This window comes from Amyelois transitella, chromosome 7 (genome assembly GCF_032362555.1).
Source record: "Amyelois transitella isolate CPQ chromosome 7, ilAmyTran1.1, whole genome shotgun sequence".
In the NCBI taxonomy this organism is placed as follows: Eukaryota; Metazoa; Arthropoda; class Insecta; order Lepidoptera; family Pyralidae; genus Amyelois; species Amyelois transitella.
In genome coordinates this window covers 8539166-8560035 of record NC_083510.1, presented here as the reverse complement: position 1 = coordinate 8560035, position 20870 = coordinate 8539166, and the positions used below count along the sequence as shown (strand labels likewise).

Sequence of the window (20870 nt, the reverse complement as noted above, 5' to 3'; positions counted from 1 at the left end):
ACAGTATCTAGCGTGTATATTTGAAAAATCAGCACTTTACAAGTTATTTTATAAGTTTCACATGTGTAGGTAGATAAGGGGGTCATAAAAGTAAGCCCAAACAAGATAAGCTTAATTACGATAAATGTATTTATACATTTTGAGATAAATGATATAGAATTGACGTACCCCTATAATTTATATTTCACATTATTGATACTTTATATACAAAAAATTATAAGGTTTAGTTTAGGTCACCAATTTATCTTATTTATATTACCGCCACCCTAGATATCTTTTTCAATTTTTTTTACATTTAAGGTGTCTCCTATTAAACAAAACAGCCGGAGTGTCCCTCCTTCAGGCGCAATTGTTTTTTTGATATAATAATATCGACATGAAGTCAATAACACTTTGATTAAGATTTAAATAAGAATAAATTGCAAAAGTGTATTGAAGTTCGTTCCAATTGACCGAATCAATCTATGGAATCAATATTGTATGAATCATCTTTTGTCATGTGAGGATGTCTTGCGATACAGCTACTCAGTAAAGAATGCTACGCCGGCCTGGATTCGTCTATGAGGCCGTTCTTTGCTCTGTGCACGAGTACCTTGGGACTTCAGTCGCGTCATTGACCAATACCGACTGGATCAAACGAGATATTTATTGGAGCGAGAATTACACTAATTTGAACAGGCAAGTACATATGTGTTTTTCTTTCTATACTTAATATCTGTAATAATTATATCGTTAAGCTATACAACTGAATATGTTCTTTCAGTCTTTTCATCTCTGCCCCGCAAAACGTGATATAAACTTTTTTTAAATTTTATGTGGTGAGAAATTAATGTTTTTATTCTCATTTTGACACAAGCTTTGAAACGGTTCTCAAACATGGAATCCAAGACTTATTTCTCATGCAATACAAGGTACGTAAATTGAATTCTGATACTACCTTACTTACTTTATTGGCAAAATCATGCTAATTGTACAGGTTAACGCCTTGGGAAGATAATTAATATAGAACACGTCATTATACTGTTATAGCGAATTAAATTTTTGCACAGGAATCTAGCTCAGACCGGCCACTTAAAGACCAATGATGATTTTTAGTGCAGGTTTTTGCAGCAGTGGACTTTTTATCGTACTTGTAAAGTTTTTTAAATGCCTTTTCAAGAAGTTGAGATATTTTCTTTTTTTCAAAGATTTTTTTTAATATACCCTTTTGCGTACGTTCTGTTTGAAAATAATGGAATTTTCTCTTGTTTTTATTTTGAACGTACTTGAAATCAATTGTTTGATTAGCGCGCGCAGGATAACGTTATTTTGGGCGGGCGCGATAGGGCGTTGACGTCACAAGGGCGGGTAAGCGTTTGCATTTTTTAACAATGGTTTTTTGGTGACGCATGATGGGAATGATTAATTATTAATTGCCACAATTTGTGTTTGGGCCAGAGGGGTGAATTTGTATATCTAAAACTATTCTATGTAATTAACTACATACTTATTCGGAATAAGATTATAAATTAAAAAGTTGAACTTATATTATTTAAATAGATAGGCAGTAGTCATTTTACTACTGCCTATCAAAGAGATAAAAACAAAAAGTCTTGGTTAAAAATACTGCTATTCACAGAAAAAATCAATTAACCTTTCAACACACATCTAAATTCATACAATCTGTGTCTGTCAAACATAGTAAAACTATAAACAGTTTTTTCTGTCTTCACGTTATTGGCAAAAACAAAGATGTTTGTGAATATACCAGAGTATTGTTATCGTGGGTAATATTTAGATATCCACCTACGTGTAAGTCAATTAAATCATTCCAAGGAAATTAATTGCAGGAATTTTTATGTATGTTTTATTTATTATGGATAAAAACATATGTAGTTAATAAAATCATCGCGTCAAGACAAGAATGGCGTTATTAAAACCTTGTTTGAATTTGAAGCCTTATATTTCTTTATTGCCTTTAAATTCTATAACTCAGTTCCTTTAAATTTTATTACTCAGTTACTAAAAGTATTTCATTACAACTGCAACTGATACGATAATCAACCTTTTATTCGCCAACAATATCATTCACAACAAATGAAAATTCAAATGCACGAAAATATAATTAAAAAGTGTTAAATTTCTTTAACAAAATTTTCAATTAAATCCAAATTTCATAAATCAAAAATAAATTTGGCTAAAATAGTTGAAAATATTGCATTTCTCTGTAACTTCAACATCGGGCTTTAGAACTCTAGACATTGTTTCGTGCATTTGAGTTTTTTTATTTATAAATCGAGTGACAAACAAAAACTTACCCAAAAATGTCGAGCAGATGTACTCGGAGATCTGGTTGCCGGACTTGCTCGACTCGGAGAAATGGCTGAGCTCCTTGTTCAACATCCGTTTGAACTGAAAATGCAACAGTTCCAGTGAGTTGGCCATCTTCCTTGCACGGCGTCTCAACCAACGGCCGGACACAACACGAACGCTTTGTCTCTCGGCGCACACGCGCATTTCAGTACACGAAATTAAAAAAATAAATAATAAACCTCGCGAATGTATTGCGTGAGTGAATCTTTTTATTGTAGACGGTGAATTAAACGTCTATTAACTTTGAGCGTTATCGCAAAACTGAAGCGTAGCGCGGCGCGACGCCTTGATAATATCGCAGCCTCGCAACGTCACTACACTACACACAGAAAATATAGCTTTCCGAGTATCGTGCTCGACCGCTCATACCGTTCTAGTTACGAATAATTTTCTTTTCAAAGGAAGTTCCTAATATTCGAGTTGTGACGTAGACGCTGGTATGGCGTAGCGGTTCTCGTAGCTAAGCCATTAGTGTCGTTCCAAATCCTAATAACAATGCCCTATATATGTATATATTTTATTAACTTACCGTTGTCTTTTAATTTCTTTTTATAACAAGATCGATTGAAACTTAATAAAAAAAGGACAATGTTAAAAGCGACGTCATGAAAATCTTAAAGCCTAAGTATTTATTTTTGTCACTCTTTTAGAGTAGTAGTATAGTAAAAAAATGAACGCTATAAACATTTTCTATTTCAATTAAAATTATTACAGCGTTATGGAAAAGAGAACATTTTTAAATCTCATTGGGTTAATTCGAGCTATTTAGTTTAATCATATTATTCGTACTAGATAATCCGGATGAGGTATTCCGGATGTGGCATCAGGCCAAGAATGATATTTCTTTTTGGACCTTCCACGTCAATAATGTTTGGTTCACCTTAGAGATCGACATTTTAAAGAAGATATAGCGTAGTTTCGTAAATTAATCACAGCAACGTAAAACCAAGTGTCACCTAAGACTGCGTTAAAATTAGAAGTGGTCTTGACACAGTTTCTTATCTCTCTGCAAGTTTATCCTCGACATTTTCAGGATAGGAAGTGGAACTGAGGCCTGCTCGGTCCATCACGATTACCTCACTAATCCTATGTATTATACAACACTTTTATCTATGGTACATATGTGTGTGTGTGTAACTGTTATGCGATTGATATTTATGCTTTGCGTAATCAAATAATAGAATGAATTAATATGTTGTGGTAGGTTTTGTAAAAAATAAGAGTGGGAGAGAGAGTATAGTAGGTACCTAAGTAAGAAGATAAAATATATTTTAAACTAGCTGTCTCGTCAAACGTTGTTTTGCCATATAAATAATTTTTAAGTAATTTCTAGAAAAAAAAAGTTCACTAAGGGATATGAAAAATAGATGTTAGCTGATTCTCAGACCTACTGAATATGCATGCAAAATTTGGTTTAAATCGGTAAAGCCGTTTCGGAGGAGTACGGAGACAAACATTGTGACACGAGGATTTTATATATAAGATTAGAGCGATAGAGAAACATATTAATTAAAATGTTTGTCTATGTAAGTGTAAATTTTATCACTAATTTGCCTTATCTTTATATACTTATTTATATGCTCATCGTTATTGCAATAAAAGTATTGGAATCAAAGTCACTGGTAAGTAAAAACATGTTTTTAGGAAATTCAACAACATTTAAATAGAATAATAGTAGTCCAACCTAATTTGATATCATGTAAGAGAAATCGAAAAAAAACACGTTCTAAAGTAACATACGTAAACACAAACATACATTCAATCATCACCCATATCTCTTGCAGGAAGACAGAACCAACATTCAGTTGAAAAGACTAAAAGCCACGCTTAGATGCACGGCTAAATGATGGAACCAAGATTCAAACAGTTAATAAGGAAATAATGTAATCAATTCATTTGGTAATGAATCATAACCGTCTCTATATTTTCATAAAAATTCTGTGTTTCCTATACTGGAATCGAGTTCATATATAATATGCACTTTAATTCATAAAAAAAGATTGCGCGCTCATGTGACAAGATAATGTGTTGGAGTTCTGAATTCCTGCTGAATCTTATCGAAAATATCTCGAACACTTGAATTTAGTGTAGTATTTATAAATTTCAACTGTTCTCGTGAAAGCCACGCTATTTATATTGGTGACGTGCATTTTTTTTTTCGCTAACAGTTTTTTCGTAGCTTGCCAGTCACTCTGATTCACGGAATACTTCAATTATTGTATAATAAAGTTTTTAGCAATCACGATTTTTGTTGATAAAAATGAGTGTCTATATAAAAGCTTTTTTTCGTACAACGAAAAATGCAACTGAGACTCGAACGCATATTATTTTATACTTTTTGGGGATGATGATGAAAATCTTACATACTCATAATCGTACATTAAAATTCAAAGTGTACAAAATCATTAATATTTCACGACCATATCGGATATGACACATGAAAGTTGACCGTGAAAACGTATCCACCTTATTATACTTTAAAATTTTACTAAATCTGTCAACTCATTTCCTCACAAGAAATAAAAAATGATATGAAAATATATATATAAAATGTAATAGGATATTTACGTCACGCCTAGAAGCCAGTCGGATGATTTGCGTAGACTAGTACCTTGACCAAATTTTTAGTTTATACAACTTTACGAGTTAGTCGTTGGGCTGAAAACAATTTTAAGTGTCTTTTTATTGTGAAGAGACTTAATATGCTTTCTTAGTATAAATTTTACTAGTTTGTAACTGGAGAATATGAGATTAACGATGAGACTAGTGTGATTGTTGATGCAGTTTTTAGCACAAGTTGTTTGATTCAAAACTTTTCGACAGTATTTTTATGAAAATGATGGTTGAGAAATTTTTTCAACCAGGCTCATAAATATGTCATCTGTGATTCCAGACAGACAACGTTGTTATCTCTGTATTCTGTGGTTTCGAAGTAAACCATCAGAGGGTGCAACTGGGAACACGCATAAGAATTGGAGAATGAAATCGGATTCACGTTTCTCGCGTGACAGCAGTATATTTTTATATAAGTTTGTTATAAGTATTTGGGTAAATATGAATGAAAATGAAAAGCAAAATAAACAAATAATTTGAGATAGTTCTAAAGTTTTCTACTTGTATACCTTCTAATATAAGGACAAGTACTATGAGGAAAATTATTGAATGACTGGTAACAAAACACAATTTCTACCTTCCTTCCTACATTCGTGGAATTTTGATATTTCGTAATTCGCTACGATTCACACCGTGAGAAATTTCCCAAAAATAAGGTTAAATTAGTAATATTGGATGTTGGCCAAAGAGTTTGAGGAAAGTGGAATGACCAGTACCTACTCTGATATTCTACCATTGTTTTCAGATTTACATGTTAGTAGGATAAATTCTTGGAACATACCGCTTTATTTCATTTGAATGAAAATAATTATTGAAATAAAACTTGCTGGGGAACTTTACGGCACTTAAGAAAAGCAACCCTTTACCACCATGAAGTCGTCCAATTTATTGACCTTCGCGTCTCGCGACAGCTGGTTCTGTCTATTACGCGTTGCTAGGTAAATCTTCAAAAGGTCAGATGTCTGCAGGTTTTTCGTGTGGACTCTTTAATTTAATCTATCAATATCTTGCAGACAAGAGTCTAAATAAAGGAAGCTATAAATAGATTTCTAACAAGCTCGTCAAATGCCCACATAAAGATTATTGAAGTGCATTAATCTACAACGTACAGTTTACAAAAAAATTATAACTTAATTTAATTGAATAAAAAAAAAAAAAATTTGCTGATATTCAAATTATTTTTTTTAAATTGCCCTGCCTTTTTAGATATACAATCTATATTGATTTTTGTTCACTGAATTATCCATCCATTTTTAGTGACTCACTCAAAACCAGTGAGAGTGACATAATAACTTTATAGGTGACTCACAAAATTAATCCCTTTTAGACTTTTACCAAAAAATCTGATTCGGTGACTAACATAATCGTCATAGTTGACGTATTATTTGGGTACATTAGTACAGACAACAGAACATGCATATGAAACAGGTTCTTTTTCAGAACTTTACTCCTGTACAGTAAACAGCAGAGAAAATTACCCCAGATTTATCTGTCTGATAAATAAAGCATTAATAAACATTAAAAACATACCAATAAACAATCACTTTCGAATTAATGAGTAAGAAAAGTAACACTATTTTATACCAAATCTATGACGGAGAACTCAATTCTGGGTACTTAATAATATTAGTCAACAAATTAATAGAGCCTATTGTCAATCGGTTTTTCAGGACTATTGTTTGCTAGACCACTTCCTTGCTCAAAACCATGCTTATTAATGGTATGCGTAATAAGAATACATGCGTATTTATTGTCATCAAATGATAAATGAATGAATAAAGTAACCGCGTGGAAATACCCTTAAACCAAAAAGGACACCGTAGAAAGCGGTGAATGACAATATACAACATAGTAGTGAAAGTAATAGAAAAAAAAGAGCAGAGAAGAACTAAAGATAAACACTAGAAACTAAATTAAAAAATCACTAAGTAATAAATAAACTCGATTATTTGAGAGTCGCTCGCGGTGGCAAGGGGCAAAATGAAAAGGTCATTGGTGACCTTTTATTCTAAAAACGAAATGGCTGCTACGATGTACATCTCCTTTGTTGTATCATTGGAATTAATCAATGGACACTTTTTCATAGCTTCTGAACTTTTAAAAGTGAGAACAAAACGTGGTCTCTACCTCTTAAATGTTATAAATCTGTAAATTCTTATCATGTCTTAAATATCTCGATTTTCCTCTGACCTCTATATTATTTATACTTATATATAAAGAAGAAGACATGCATTCGGGCGAATATAAGTTCTGTAAAGTTAGTCTATGATCTAGTCAACATTCGGTAGGTAATTTTCTAGTACAAGTAATATTACGACAATATTGAAGTTTTAAAGAGTCACTGATCTAATCTTAAACAATTGCTGTAATTAAATCCAATTCTATTCTAATCCTTTGTTTCTCAACAGTTAATCATTCAACATGTGACGTTCAAATAGCAATAAAGATGACAAAAATAGAAATTATATTACTGTACAAATCTACTTCAATTCAAGATAATCTAAATCGTGGTGTTTGTTAATAACTAATCGGATAAGACGATAATTATGATTAGATATGACTAAAATACAGAGACCAACTTCCAGACAGTTGTTTAAACCGTTTTTAGCCCTGACCCAAATACAACAATAATATATTCAACACTAATGTAAAAACATGACAGCTATTGTGAATATGCAAGTTTCAATAGTTTGTTAAGACAAGAAAAATGTTTTTTAATGTCGTCCCAACTTATAGTTCAAGTTGTAGTAGAATATAAAATTTGGCATTGAGTCAGCAATGAAAAATAAAAATCGGATTCATTTCCACATGACAAAAACAAATCTATTTTGGAGACAATTATTTTGTTTGCTGACGTTATTGTAATTGTGACGATTTTATCGGAGAAATTGCATGTTTTCCAATAAAGATTTTACTACGTTGCCTTATTATATTACGGAAGCAAATTGTAGAACTATTGATTGCAAGATATAATAGATTATCAACCATATTCGATACACATGGACATGATTTATGCAATAGTGAGTCACTGTGTTATTCAACTATAATAGTCAACATCCTATGTAGCGTCGTAGATGCTAACGTGACGGCGAGCATGCGTGAACCATCACATATTATATCTCTTTATCATAGTGTTCATCAGTCTGGGAATATATGTTAAACTTTCGTTTAATACATCAATTTGATGAAACAATGAATTTCATAGTTGGTCTGTCACTGTAGATAATAAAGTAAAGACTAGACTGCTTCTCTGAGTTTTCATTACATGTTATATATATTTTATGAGAGTTACCTTGGCACTACCGAGGTCTTGATGAACTTTTACAAAGATTACATTTGATGATATTAGATCACGTGTTAAAATCTATTTATATTCAAGAGGAGAGATATGAGCGTTACGAGTTCACAGTTCGAAAATTTTCTTAAGGTCATTTTGTTTTTAAAGGAATACTTTTAGGCGGTGTTTATATTTCGATATCAACAAAAATATATTTTCTACATACATTCAAAATTTATCATTAAGTTTATGACTTTGTGTATGCCAAACGGCCGCTCGTGAAGAATCTAGAAGTAATATGTGAACTGATAAAAACTATTTTGCAAAAAAAATGTCTATTTTAGATTTTCTTTATACGAAAATAATTTTAAATCTTTAGTGTCAATTGCATCGTCTTCCTATGTAGAAGTCCGGGCTTATTCTATAGACATTCTTGGAGTCAGTGATTCAGGTATTTTCACAGAGCGATTCCCGATTAACCACTCCTATTTTGGATCATAGAAACGAATAACCATTTTAAACGACTATTAAATATAGGTATTAATCACCATCGTCTTAGTATGACTTGTAATTTGCAATTGCATATTTCCCAAGGTTGTATGAAGATATAACCATCATGTATTGTTAAAAAATATATCCTTTCCTTTATAATATCCCTTCTTTTCTCAGATAATGTGCTAGTGATTTTTAAAGCAAAAGTTAACTTGCAAGCTTCTCTTCCAGTTGCATCATCGCGATTACTATAAAGTATTAAATAGCAGAAAATTATATCACTACCTGCAATTATACTTATTAATTGTGTACTTAATGAAAGTATGCATAAATGAATATTTTGCTACGGTGTGTAACGTGGTAGATAACATTCCTGAAGTGTTACTTACATCTCCGGCAAATATGCCTCACGTGCGGAGACGAGATATGTGTAATGTTTATTTTATAAATATATCGATACGTAATATAAACTGTTCTGCGAATTGATAAATGTATCACATCACATTTTTTATCTGAGAGTTATCTTACTAGCAGTCAACAAACTGATCAGTCCGTACAGGGGCACTAAGTATGATTAGGCTTTTTCCTCAAACTCAAAAAAGTACCTAAGATAATTTGGAAGTACCTATATTAAAAAGTAAATGAAATTACTTTTAAACAGCACGTTGTACGTTATGATATTTTTAATCTATGGTATAGAATCCCTATACAAGCATCGTAAAGAATAGAATCACTTTTCAAATGATTTCAGATGGACATTAACAAAATATATGAAATTAATTGTTTAAATGTATGTAAAAGACATAGTATAACTTTCTGTTCAATCAACCGTATGTTATGTGTTTACCGATTAATTGAATGCATTTACTTTCCCGAAAATTTGTCGGATTTGGAAAATTTCCGTCGGGCTCAGTCATCGCACGAGGACCGACTTAACAACGCGAGTAATCATTATTTAGATTAAGAGTCAGACTCCTAATCTTCATAATTACGTTGTAAGGCGGATTTCCTATTATCCTAGCTCAGCAGTGTTCGAATTTTCCACTAATTTAACGAAGTACTCATTTGTAAAAACTTTCGACTATCTGTTTGCAATCGGCCATTTTTATTTTATTTTTTTTTTGTTCGAAGAGTTATATAGTAATAAGCGTATTGAGATGTTTGATACATTCTACGATTAGTATACAGTCTTTCATTTAACACTGCAATAATTGCTGTAACTTAAGAACTAAGAGGTTTTTCCAATTTTTGCAAGTGCAGAATTTGTATGCAATAATTCATAACACCCGTTAGTATATAACTTTTAGGTTTTTAGGTATGTCAGTCACCTCTCGCTTTCATACAAACATACTTGTTCCAGATTTCACCGAAGACATATTTTAAAGGCCTACATACAAGAGCAGGCGTATTTCACACATATATGACAGTATTGTTGTTCAACCTTCGAGCGGCCGGCGGGCGGCGCTGGCATCCCCGCATGAGGTCGGAACAGACGTCACTCGGTAACCAGGTCAGTACCGTAACCCTTCAGTGGATGTGACGTGGCGTAGTTTGCCATGAATCGTCGGATTAACAAGAAAGTTGGTATTCTAATCCATACTTATATTTAGCAGGTATATTATTTGAATCTCTATCGCGTCTCAAGTCCGAATTTAGGAACTAACGTCTGTGAAGTAAGTTCTTGAGTCAGGGTTTGAGACGCGTTACGGGATACTATAAAATGAGACATTGGCAGCTTGAGTGACATGTCAACACACAGCCTAAGAGGCTGGGTCTAGAAATTTGTGATTTGCTGTAGGCTACGAGAGAAAGGCTTGCTTTATTTAAGTACACCTGTTGTTTTCAATATGTAAATTCAAAATCTATTTTGTTCCCTTACTTTTCTTTTCTCATCGCATACTAAGCTAAGCGTGTGTAATGAGTCCTATAGATACACTTATAATTCAAAAAGAAATTTCAATAATAATTTCAGACAAATTGTGTGAAAAGAAAGTAAAAAAATTGTAAGCGTTTGAAACTGAACCGGGTACTTTGAAGTGGCGAAGAGATAACCTCCGCGGTAAAAGCGAGGTTATAAATAAGTTTACAGAGCAAAAAATCTATATATATAACCGACAAAGGTGACTGACATAATTATCTATTAACTCGCACTCGAGACGTGATCTAAAATTTGTCATTTAGATAGTTGGAATTACCTAAACATCTGTTAAGGAAGGTTTTTTTGGAAATATCTATTCGAGCTAAGTTCCGGGAAGAAACTGTTTTATCATAATTAATAAAATAAAATTTAAAGTAAAATCAACGGTGATTTCGGTGAAATTCTCATTTTTTGTGACATACTGTGAAAATAACGTAACAGTATTTTTAAAATTGTTGGTACTGACTACACCCCAAGAAATATAGATGTCATTATATGTAATCTTTGTGTTTGAAGCGTAACAAGTGTATGAATCGTAGCAAGTGGAAAGAGCCTTCTAGCCTAGAGCCCCTGCCTTCCCCTGAGGGAAAGAAGCGTGATTTTATATAATTTGTATATAAACCTCTCAAGTACTATTTTGCTTTTTTTAATGTTACTCTATAACCCCTCGCACACCCACGCTGCAGTCCCCTCAATACTCGTATCTGAACAAAAGCGATCACAGGTACCTACGTCCGGCGCGTCCAACTCTGCGTTTATCTTCAATCGCACTTTAAACCGTAACTATTCTTTTTAGCTAACTAATTTTAACTATATTTGTGTCACGTGACAATGTGATAAATGTTTAGTTTCAATACAGTTTAATAACATACGTTAATTTATAGACGTTTGATCTTCAACGTTAGAAGGAAACAATGCGCATTAATTCACTGTATATCAGTGTACTTACAACTTCCGTAAAAGTAAAAATGATGCATTGTTTGTTGTCTTTGATGAATGTAATTAGTATTATACTTTCACAATTTATTTACTAGAGTGGTTTATGAATAACAGAACGGGAAAAGGCCATTAATGTATATAAAATACTTCGAGTTATAAAGAATAATAACTTGCACATACTGTTTAATTAAATGAAGATAGTTACATTGAAATTATACCATTCAGCTATTTCAACTTTAAAACCTTAAAACATATTATTAATTCATAACGACCGTTAAGATTCCGAACAATTTTTCGACAAGCAACTTTATCAAGAGGTCGGGAAATTTCCAAAAATTGTTATATTCGCAAAATTCATTTCTGCCTTATTTTCCTGTCGGAAACTTAGTGGTTATTGGACATTATTTGAATTTTCCTTGATATTTATTGCGAAGGTTGATGTTCTATAAAGATTTATTCCAATATCCGGTGTTTCGGATCTCAATTTTGTCGTCGGTACTTCAATAAAAATCTTCCAAAGGTATATGTATTTTGACATTTATCAACCATTTGTACATGAAATGACCTAATAACATTTTTTTGATCAAATTTTTTTTTCTTCGTATCCTTTACATCCTTAACCTTAAAGAAATAGACAGAGTCTAGGTTTATGTTCGCTTTTCGATCAGACATAATTTTTTTCTGAAACAGTGATAGGTAGAGACAGAGATGTAGCCTATATTCAAAATAGTTTTAATTCAAATCCCTTGACCGATTTATACAATCTACAACACAAGTTGGCACATTTAAGGGATTATTATGACTATGTGTTTATTGATAGCATTCATAACCATAACACCGAGTTATCATCTCGTATAACTCGACTTTTAAAGTAGTTTTGTGGTAAAACTAATGTTAAAATAACACATAAACTTTATAAATATTTGACCTCCATTGTAACTGTTTTCAATATTGAGTTTCTGAGAAAATCTTTCAACCAGTTGAGTCATCTCATTAGTACATCGTTTAGTGTGGATTTGAAAAGATTTGTTTGAATAGGCTTGACGTAGAAGGTTTCCCCATGTCTCGTAATCTATTAGGGTTAGCAGTTCATATTGATATTATATGTGAAAGTGTGTTTGTTTGTCCTTCACTCTGTAGTGAGAGCAATGTTTAGGGTTACATAGGTATAATTTAAAGATCTTGTGCTAGGCTAGGGGTTATGCATGAAGAACCGCCGCGCAGACGATGTTGAGGCGAAGAATAAAGATTCAGATAGTGACAGTTCATCGCCTAATAGAAGAATTCCCTGATTATAAACCTTTTTCTTGATTGACTTTTACAATCTTCACGGAAAAAGAAGAAGCTGGCAGACACATTTTTTCTTTGTTACCAGACCAGCATGGAAGGTTTTTTAAACTATTGTAAATTAATTCTGGTAAAGTGAGAGCTAAAATTATTTGTTTATGTACTCCTAACCCGTCGTAATACCTTCCTTTTAGAAAACTACGTATTCAAAAATTGAAAAGGTTCAGAAAATCCCGTCCATTATTTATCAGAGATGCAAAATCTCGATTTCAGAGAAAAATATCTGGGGTGAGCTCCGTCCGAGTGGAATAAATACCAGGGCCGTTTTGTGCGGTACAATACAAGACATCCGTTCAACGTCCTTTGAAGATGACGTCTCAAGTACGTTCATGGAGAAAGTCTTGAACGATGTTTTGTGAAAAAAACGAGTTGCCGAATAAAATAATGGATTTATTTCAACGAACTGGACGAGTTTGAAGTTATAAGATGAAAAGAGATTACGAGAAGTGTATTCTGTTTAGCTAGGCTCCATTCATGTAAAACGTTAGTTAAAACCTTCGATCAAGTAATAAAAAACCTTCCTTTATATCTGATCGAAGGTTAAAACCCGTTTTCCTTACATTTCAGGTTAACTTTATTATTGCTCGACTGAGGAAAGGTGTGTGCCTGAACTAAGCAACGCCCAAAAGCTACATTCTTGTTTTCTACAAATTATTCTATCAGTTTCTTCTTCTATGTTCTTATAGATTCACGCAGCTGTCAATTTAAACAATAATTGACTTGGCCGAAACTTATACAGTTTTAATTTAAAAAGGCATGCATGTGTAGGATTAACAGTAATGTTATTCTTCTACGCTTATTAAAATTCGAAATTTAAAATTTGACTTCAGTATTAATATCCCATCAAAACCATTCTATAAAAAAACCAAGTATCACAACTCAGTTTTTCTACCGTAAGAAAATATGAGATTCTATATACCTAAAGGCGGATAATTTATTTAGTCTCTATTCAAGGGACCTTTTGTCTTAAATTATCACACAGATTATCATCATATCAATATTGAAAATCTTTAAAATTAACGATTCGGCCATTCGTTCTCATTTCAAAAAGCGAAATGTTTTGACTCGCCGATTGATTTTCGTCTCGTTAGGCGGGCGGCACACGGCCTTGCCGCCGCCGTGTGTACGTGACCGGCACGGCGTGCGGGCGCCCCGCCGGCCGTGTACTGAATCTGATTATCTGATACTGAAAGTTCAATTTTAATAAACAAGAATTAACGTGTTTGTTTAGAGATAATATGTTTACGTTTTTTTTTTAATTGAGGAAGAGGATTCTTTTGATTTGAATGTCACATACTAGGTATGTATATGATGGTATTCAAATATCTTTGTGTAGATTTATACACTGCTTTATTTTAAATGCTTTGAATTCAGTGGTAGTTAAGATCAAATGGAAAATTTTGAACAAGGTTAGAAAATATGTGATTTATGAATAAAGACATAAACGATGATGCAGTTATTTAATAAAGAGGCAATAAAGTAACATTTACAGTTTAGGAAGGAACTGTTATTAGAGATGCAATCGCTCGAAGTAATGTATGTTCCTTTACTGATGTCAGCGAACTGTATTATTTATATTAGAAGTATTTTTACCCCATAGTAAAGTTAATCAGCTAACCGTAGTTTTTTAGAGTCAAAGAATAAAGACCTGAAATTTGTATGCATGTAAAAGAGAAATAAGGGGGCTATTAAAATCAAAATTCAATTAAGATTAGCCTCCGTAATATCGAACGGCGTACGTGACCGTTCGTTCATACGTGCGGTGCCGAGCGATGACCGACCGGACTGTAGCCTGATTATCTGGTACTGTAAGTTCAATTAATAATAAGATTCATAATTATTGTTAATTATGATGTAAATATATATAGAAAAGTTTAAGAGAAATGACAGTTATCTTGAAAGGTACACTAAAGTCACGTAAGTCTTAGTTGAGAAAATCATTAGTAAGAGAGAAATAGGAGTATATAAAAAAATTAGGAACTATAAAAGTCGAACATCCGGTCTATCCGGGCTCTGTCTTCCCTTCGAGGAATATAGACATGCCCATTTGTATGTATAAAAGTTTTAGTCATTAACTTAGCATGGCTTCTTGAAATATTAAAACGATTTGTCGCTTCATTTAGAAACACTTCAGTTTCAACGTTCTAGACTGAATTGTGTACAAGGGAGGTGAAATTTTATGTTCACCTATAAACCTTCAACCATGAATATATTTTAACCAACATACGGGCGCGTACGTGACCCTAAATGTACGTAGTAAATAACTAGTTGAAAGTTCAAATAACAATCAGTATCAATTGGTTGGTTTCGAAATCAAAAGTGAATGATACACGCGTGTTTCGCTTCGTAAACAATTTTCCTTATTAATAAAAATACTAAGTTTGTTTTTTTTATCATACGTATAATTTGAAAAATAGCCATTGTTAATACTTAACATTAATAGGGATGTGTGACCCTGTGAGAAAAAAAATTCGAAACAAAGAAAAATCTGTCGAATATAATATAAAAACTTTTTGTTACGAAATGCTGAAAAACAATTATTTATATTTGATATTTTTACATTATACAATTTTTTGTAAATGACAAAAAACAGTCTACCATTATTTTTAAAACTACGTATTGTGTAATACTTATATTTTTTATCAATATTAACGTAAAACTTCCTTTACATAAGTGGCTGGGAGACAGCGTACAAACAAAATTACTCGTACTGATCTTAGAAAGCAGAAATCAGTTGAGATACTACGACAGGATATTACCTATAATTTGAAATGTAGGTATAACTTGAGAGTCATCCATTTAAAAATAGAAAACATTATTATACCACAACTAGTTACGAAATAGCAAAGGAAAAATGTCTTCTCTTGTAACTGGTTTAGTAAGTTAACAAGTGAATAGATGGAAGAAATCAAGTATCAAATGTGTAATGTTTTTAAAAACAATTCACACAGCTTTAATTGTCTGCTGCCTGCTAAACACCAACGCCAATGCAATTTTTATTACTATTGTTGTTCACTAGTACCTCTTAATATAAATGCAATGCTGCATTATTATCTTTAATATTTAAATAAAAGTAGGTAATTATCGTCCATAAAAATAGAATCACACAGCATTGAATTATTAATAATCATATTGTGGACTCCCACTATTTTCCCAATCGGGATTTGCGTCATTCGCCGAGGGCACGGTGGGTACAGGGCTTACCTTCGGTTTAACGATTCTGTGTCACGCACACACGTGCACACAGGTTAAGAGTTCAGACAAGTATGTGGCCGTTTACCCCTTAGAATATTAAACACGTAAAGAATATTTAACAGATCGGAGGAAACTTTAAAAAATAAATTATGAATTAGAATGTTGTTTTCATCTCTTTAAAAAGGACATTTTAAATGAGATTGGTTAAAATATTTTCCCTTTTATTTATGGGGTTTGGGTTACTACGGTATAAATAAGCGCAATTTAAGGAAAATATTAGATAAGTTTAATACCGTTAGTTCAATCCAATTCAAATCCACTTTATAATTTCCTTTCTATTAAAAATACGGAATTGCCTTAAAAGATTTAGAAATAATTTTAAAACCAATCACTACGCATATAAATTGAAGAGTTCTTTCATAATTTCGAAGTTCCCATCATCAGACCTTGATGATGGAACCGTCCCCTTTTTGAACTCCGTGGAAATAGCAACCTACAGCGTAAATCATTAAGTGCCACGAAATTTTTCATAACGTGTTAATTGGTATGGTGGCTATAATATGGCTGGGTGCTAAATTGCAAACGTGATAGGAAGATCTACATTACTCGATAAGGTTCGTGATTTGCGTAGGCAAATATAGTATGACTTTGTACGTCATAACTGTAAAAAACTGTTATAATGTTACTGAAAATAAGATCATAGTTCAGTTTTGATAATCAATTTCTGACACGGTTACGAATTATGAAATATGAAATGAATATAAAATATTTCTAAAATATGAAATATTATATATTTCTCTCTCGAAATATGAAATATTTCTCAAAGAAAATAGTTAATATCGATTAATAAAAGCTATTACTTTTGTAACAGTTATTCGAAGTAATAAGTAAAACTAGGTCAGCGCGATTCATCGTTGAGAATTTGTGAAGTTCCTTAATCCGCATCATTAATAGGTCAAAATCATCAAATTTGCGTAGTTTCATATAGACGAGGTTTGAGGTTTGCACGTGTCGTGGATATAATCGCTCAGTCGCAGTATGTGTCTTATGTTTTGCGTTTTAACTATAAAGATACCACAAAAATTTCGATCATTCCATTTGTTCTTCCAAAATTGTTGAAACTATTCTAAGGTAACGGCAATAAGTTTCAACCGATGAAATAACTTCTTCTCGTCAAAAACTTCGCCTGTTATTGTTGTGACGTTGCTTCCTGAAACGTTACTACAGCTCTGAAGCGATCGTGTACGTAAGTGCATAGATAAATATTACGTAAGTACATTGATTATTTGCTCTAGCGATAAGGACGATGCGGCCGTATGGGATTTTTACGCAAATAATCAAATAATCATTCCGAAGATATACTGATTGTATTTTGCACAGACGTCAGACACGAGTCTGGTTTTTTACATGATATGTCTAAATTTAAACCGGTGCCATCGATATTCATTAAATTTAAAAATAAAGAAAAGGTTAAAAAGTGAAGAATATGTCATTAGAATATTTATTTCCGATTTTTTTTCTATCTTTTTTTCGCCGCATCGATCTAGACTTGTTTTGTATTGAAGATAAAAACCAGAATAAATAAAAATAAGAGCATGGTAAAAATTACCTTCCTCTTTATATCTGTATTGATGCTGAAATTCTAACGAGATGGCTAGAGATGCAAGCAAAAGACTTACTTGTGTCTCGTACATACACACAATAACGTCAACAATAATATGGCTCAGAAAGTAGTGATAGTAAATGAAATATTCTGCTGAGAACAGACGAAATCAATTAGGCTTTCATTTCGCATTCATGAATCCGCGAGTACATGTGCCAATAATTTAAATTTCAAACGAACCAAATTATCAGAATTTTATTCATTTTACTCATGGATTAAATTTATGAATATTTAAAATGAAATGCTTTTCGCTGTTATATTTCAGGGGGTACGCTTTCTGTGTGAAATTTGAATAAGACAATGACAGTTTAAAAAAAAACGAACAATTCCGTTTACGTATTTTTTATCAATCAATTATACAGAATTGCAGAAGTTTTATTTTTATATACTACAATGCATTTCATGTTAGTTACAAATAAACCAAAAACGGACAAGCGCTACTTAGTTAATTGTTTTTGAATGGATAATCCTGGAGAATAAGATTTGATTGTTATTGTAATGTAAGTACTTATATGATCTTATAAATTTCATACGTTGGCGGTTCTTAAAAAACAAAATTCTTAAATGGAATCAATAATCAATCAACAGTCAATTTCAATTGTGTCTTTTGAATTTTGGGACACAATTTCTAAATTTTGATTTCAAATTTAATTGCTAATAATGTGTGGCACAAGTTGGAAAGGAAGTTAGTTGATGAAAATCATTTCAATATTTTAATTCCTTTTTGATAATTCGGAATTTATAAATGCTGAAAGCATTTATAATTAATATTAATATAAAATTCTAAAGAAGATATTTTTCATGCGTACATTATGTGGCGAGACTATTCTATAACAGGAAATGAATCACAGTACCCAGAACTCCAGGCAAACCCCAACACGTCATAAAGCCGTGGAGATTTAATTAAAGAGAGCCGCGTATAACTCAAATTCACTCATCCAAAGATTGTGATACGCTCCGGGGTAAAATAATATAAGCAGGTGATATATTACATGTTCGTGGTACACACTCTCTCTTAACGACGGGTACCTATAACATAAATTGTGGAGTAAAAAAAGTGATAAAGCTTTTCATTTATTTAAAATTATAAGTACTATTGTTCACTTGTTGTACCTACTTTTATTAAAAGCATCTCCATTAGTCAATCTCATTTCATCACAGATGTCTATTTGTGATCGAGATACAATATAATCACAATTGTTTTATTATATGCATATAAGATTAATCTCGGCTTTAAATATATCGTAAAACATATAATCTATCCTTTAATTATATGAACTATAAGCTATTATAAAATTTTCTCATGGTCAACTGAAATCAGTATAAAATTTTGGTGTACAAACGCAGAGGTCTGAGTGGGGTCGTTGGGATTTGAACCAAGACCTTTGGGTCGCGGGCCTTGAGCTTATTTGTAATGCAAATAAGTTATTTGAATTTCAAATATTACAAATTCATACGGCCGATTTGCTATTGTGTAGTAGGTCTTCTGTACTTTATTTATTTTATGCATGAGTGGTCGATATCACCCAAAGCGGATTTAGTTACATGTTGTAATATAAAACAGCTTTTCCCTTGTGAAATATGTATCTTTACATGTTCTCAATGTCGCCTGTTATGCAAAATGTCTATTTATGTTTGAACAATTTTTAATTAAAGGAGATCAGAAAGCCTTCTTCGAAATTGACATCAATGATCAGAAAAGAGTTGAAGACAGCTCATAATATTGACAACACAATTCAGAAACTAAGTGCACGGCGAAAAGTGAGGTGAAGAGCCATGTTAAAAGTCGAGGCAAAGGAAAAGAGAGAGAAAAAGAAACAATGTGATTAGACACATAATGTCTATATCCGAAAGACTCTTGAATTTGCAGATGTATCAAAAAATTGGATTAACTGATACTCGCTTTGTTACGAGTACCTGTATTTTAATGTGGTGTGATAATTATATTGCATTACAGATTACGGTTTGTTTGGGAAGTAAAAGAAATTTTATAACGATCCATTCATCTTCAAAGAGCATAAATTACATAAATAAGATGTATTGTTGTAAATACTACATATGTTTAGCCCGAAAATTTTAAGAAAATTCAAATTAACTTGCACGGCTTATGACGCGTTTTCGTTTCTTTAGTATTTATCAAACGGAAAATACAATTTGCAATTCTGAGAACATATCCATTCGTGAGCTGTTTGTTAACATAAGATGGTTCAGTATTACATAAACATTTATCTGGATTTCATAAAACCGTTGCAAGTGTAAGGGCCTTAGCACACCGTGGCGTCATGGCGACGTCACTGATTACGGTACCTACTCGCGGCGCTTTTGGTTGCCAAATGGAAAAGAGCTTAGAGTGTTTAAATAAAAGGAATATGGCAAGTCTTATTTCCTAAGTGAAAAGATGTGTCACATTTAGATGGCGGACCGAGGGCGCATATATTAAATGTAACAACTGATGTCAATTTCGAAGATGTCCGAATCCGCAACCTTCGACAAAACTGCCACATGTTTCCTCAAAGTAAGTGCAAGTACCTAGTGCTTAATTTGTTCTTAAACTTTTGATAGAGAAGAATGCGCCTTAAAGACAGCATATAATATGTGGCGTACATACAGTAATGTAATATAGTAAACTTTAGTTAGTTCATCTATCTCATGCACATCTAAGTAGCAACGTCGCCAAAATGCCAGTTATTCAGGATTCACAAAGTGATTGCGTTTTTGCATTGGCGACGATGCCAAACCTAAGTTAGAGTTAAGTGCTGCTTTCTTTACATAGAATATTTTTATGGCTTTTTGCATTTGAATTTTATATAGTTTAACTATTCAGCGGGAGTTATGGGATTAAGAATAGATTCCAAGACCCGAAGCCAAAAATTGTATAGAGACCAAGCCAATTACATCAAGTGTATAATGTCGTCATAATTCTATCACTTGTTCAGATACGTGTACGACGAAAACGTCGCTAAAGTCGTGTCATTTAGTGTGATATCGCCTTTAGTAATATGACACACGTGTACGGTGAAAACTGGCGTTGTTGCTGAGTCGCCGTGACGTCAAAAGCATCGATCCACCCACAC

The 20870-nt window shown here is 32.6% G+C and overlaps 1 protein-coding gene across 8 annotated transcripts in view; it reads right to left on the bottom strand.

Moving 5' to 3' along the window:
- LOC106137774 (cAMP-specific 3',5'-cyclic phosphodiesterase) overlaps positions 1–20870 on the bottom strand; it is a 389030-nt gene that overhangs the window by 6807 nt on the left and 361353 nt on the right. For all 8 annotated transcript variants that reach the window (XM_060945161.1, XM_060945165.1, XM_060945164.1 and 5 more), the window contains one exon: positions 2298–2391. In XM_060945161.1, the coding sequence (XP_060801144.1) occupies positions 2298–2391 (94 nt within the window). The remainder of the gene's footprint in view (positions 1–2297; positions 2392–20870) is intronic.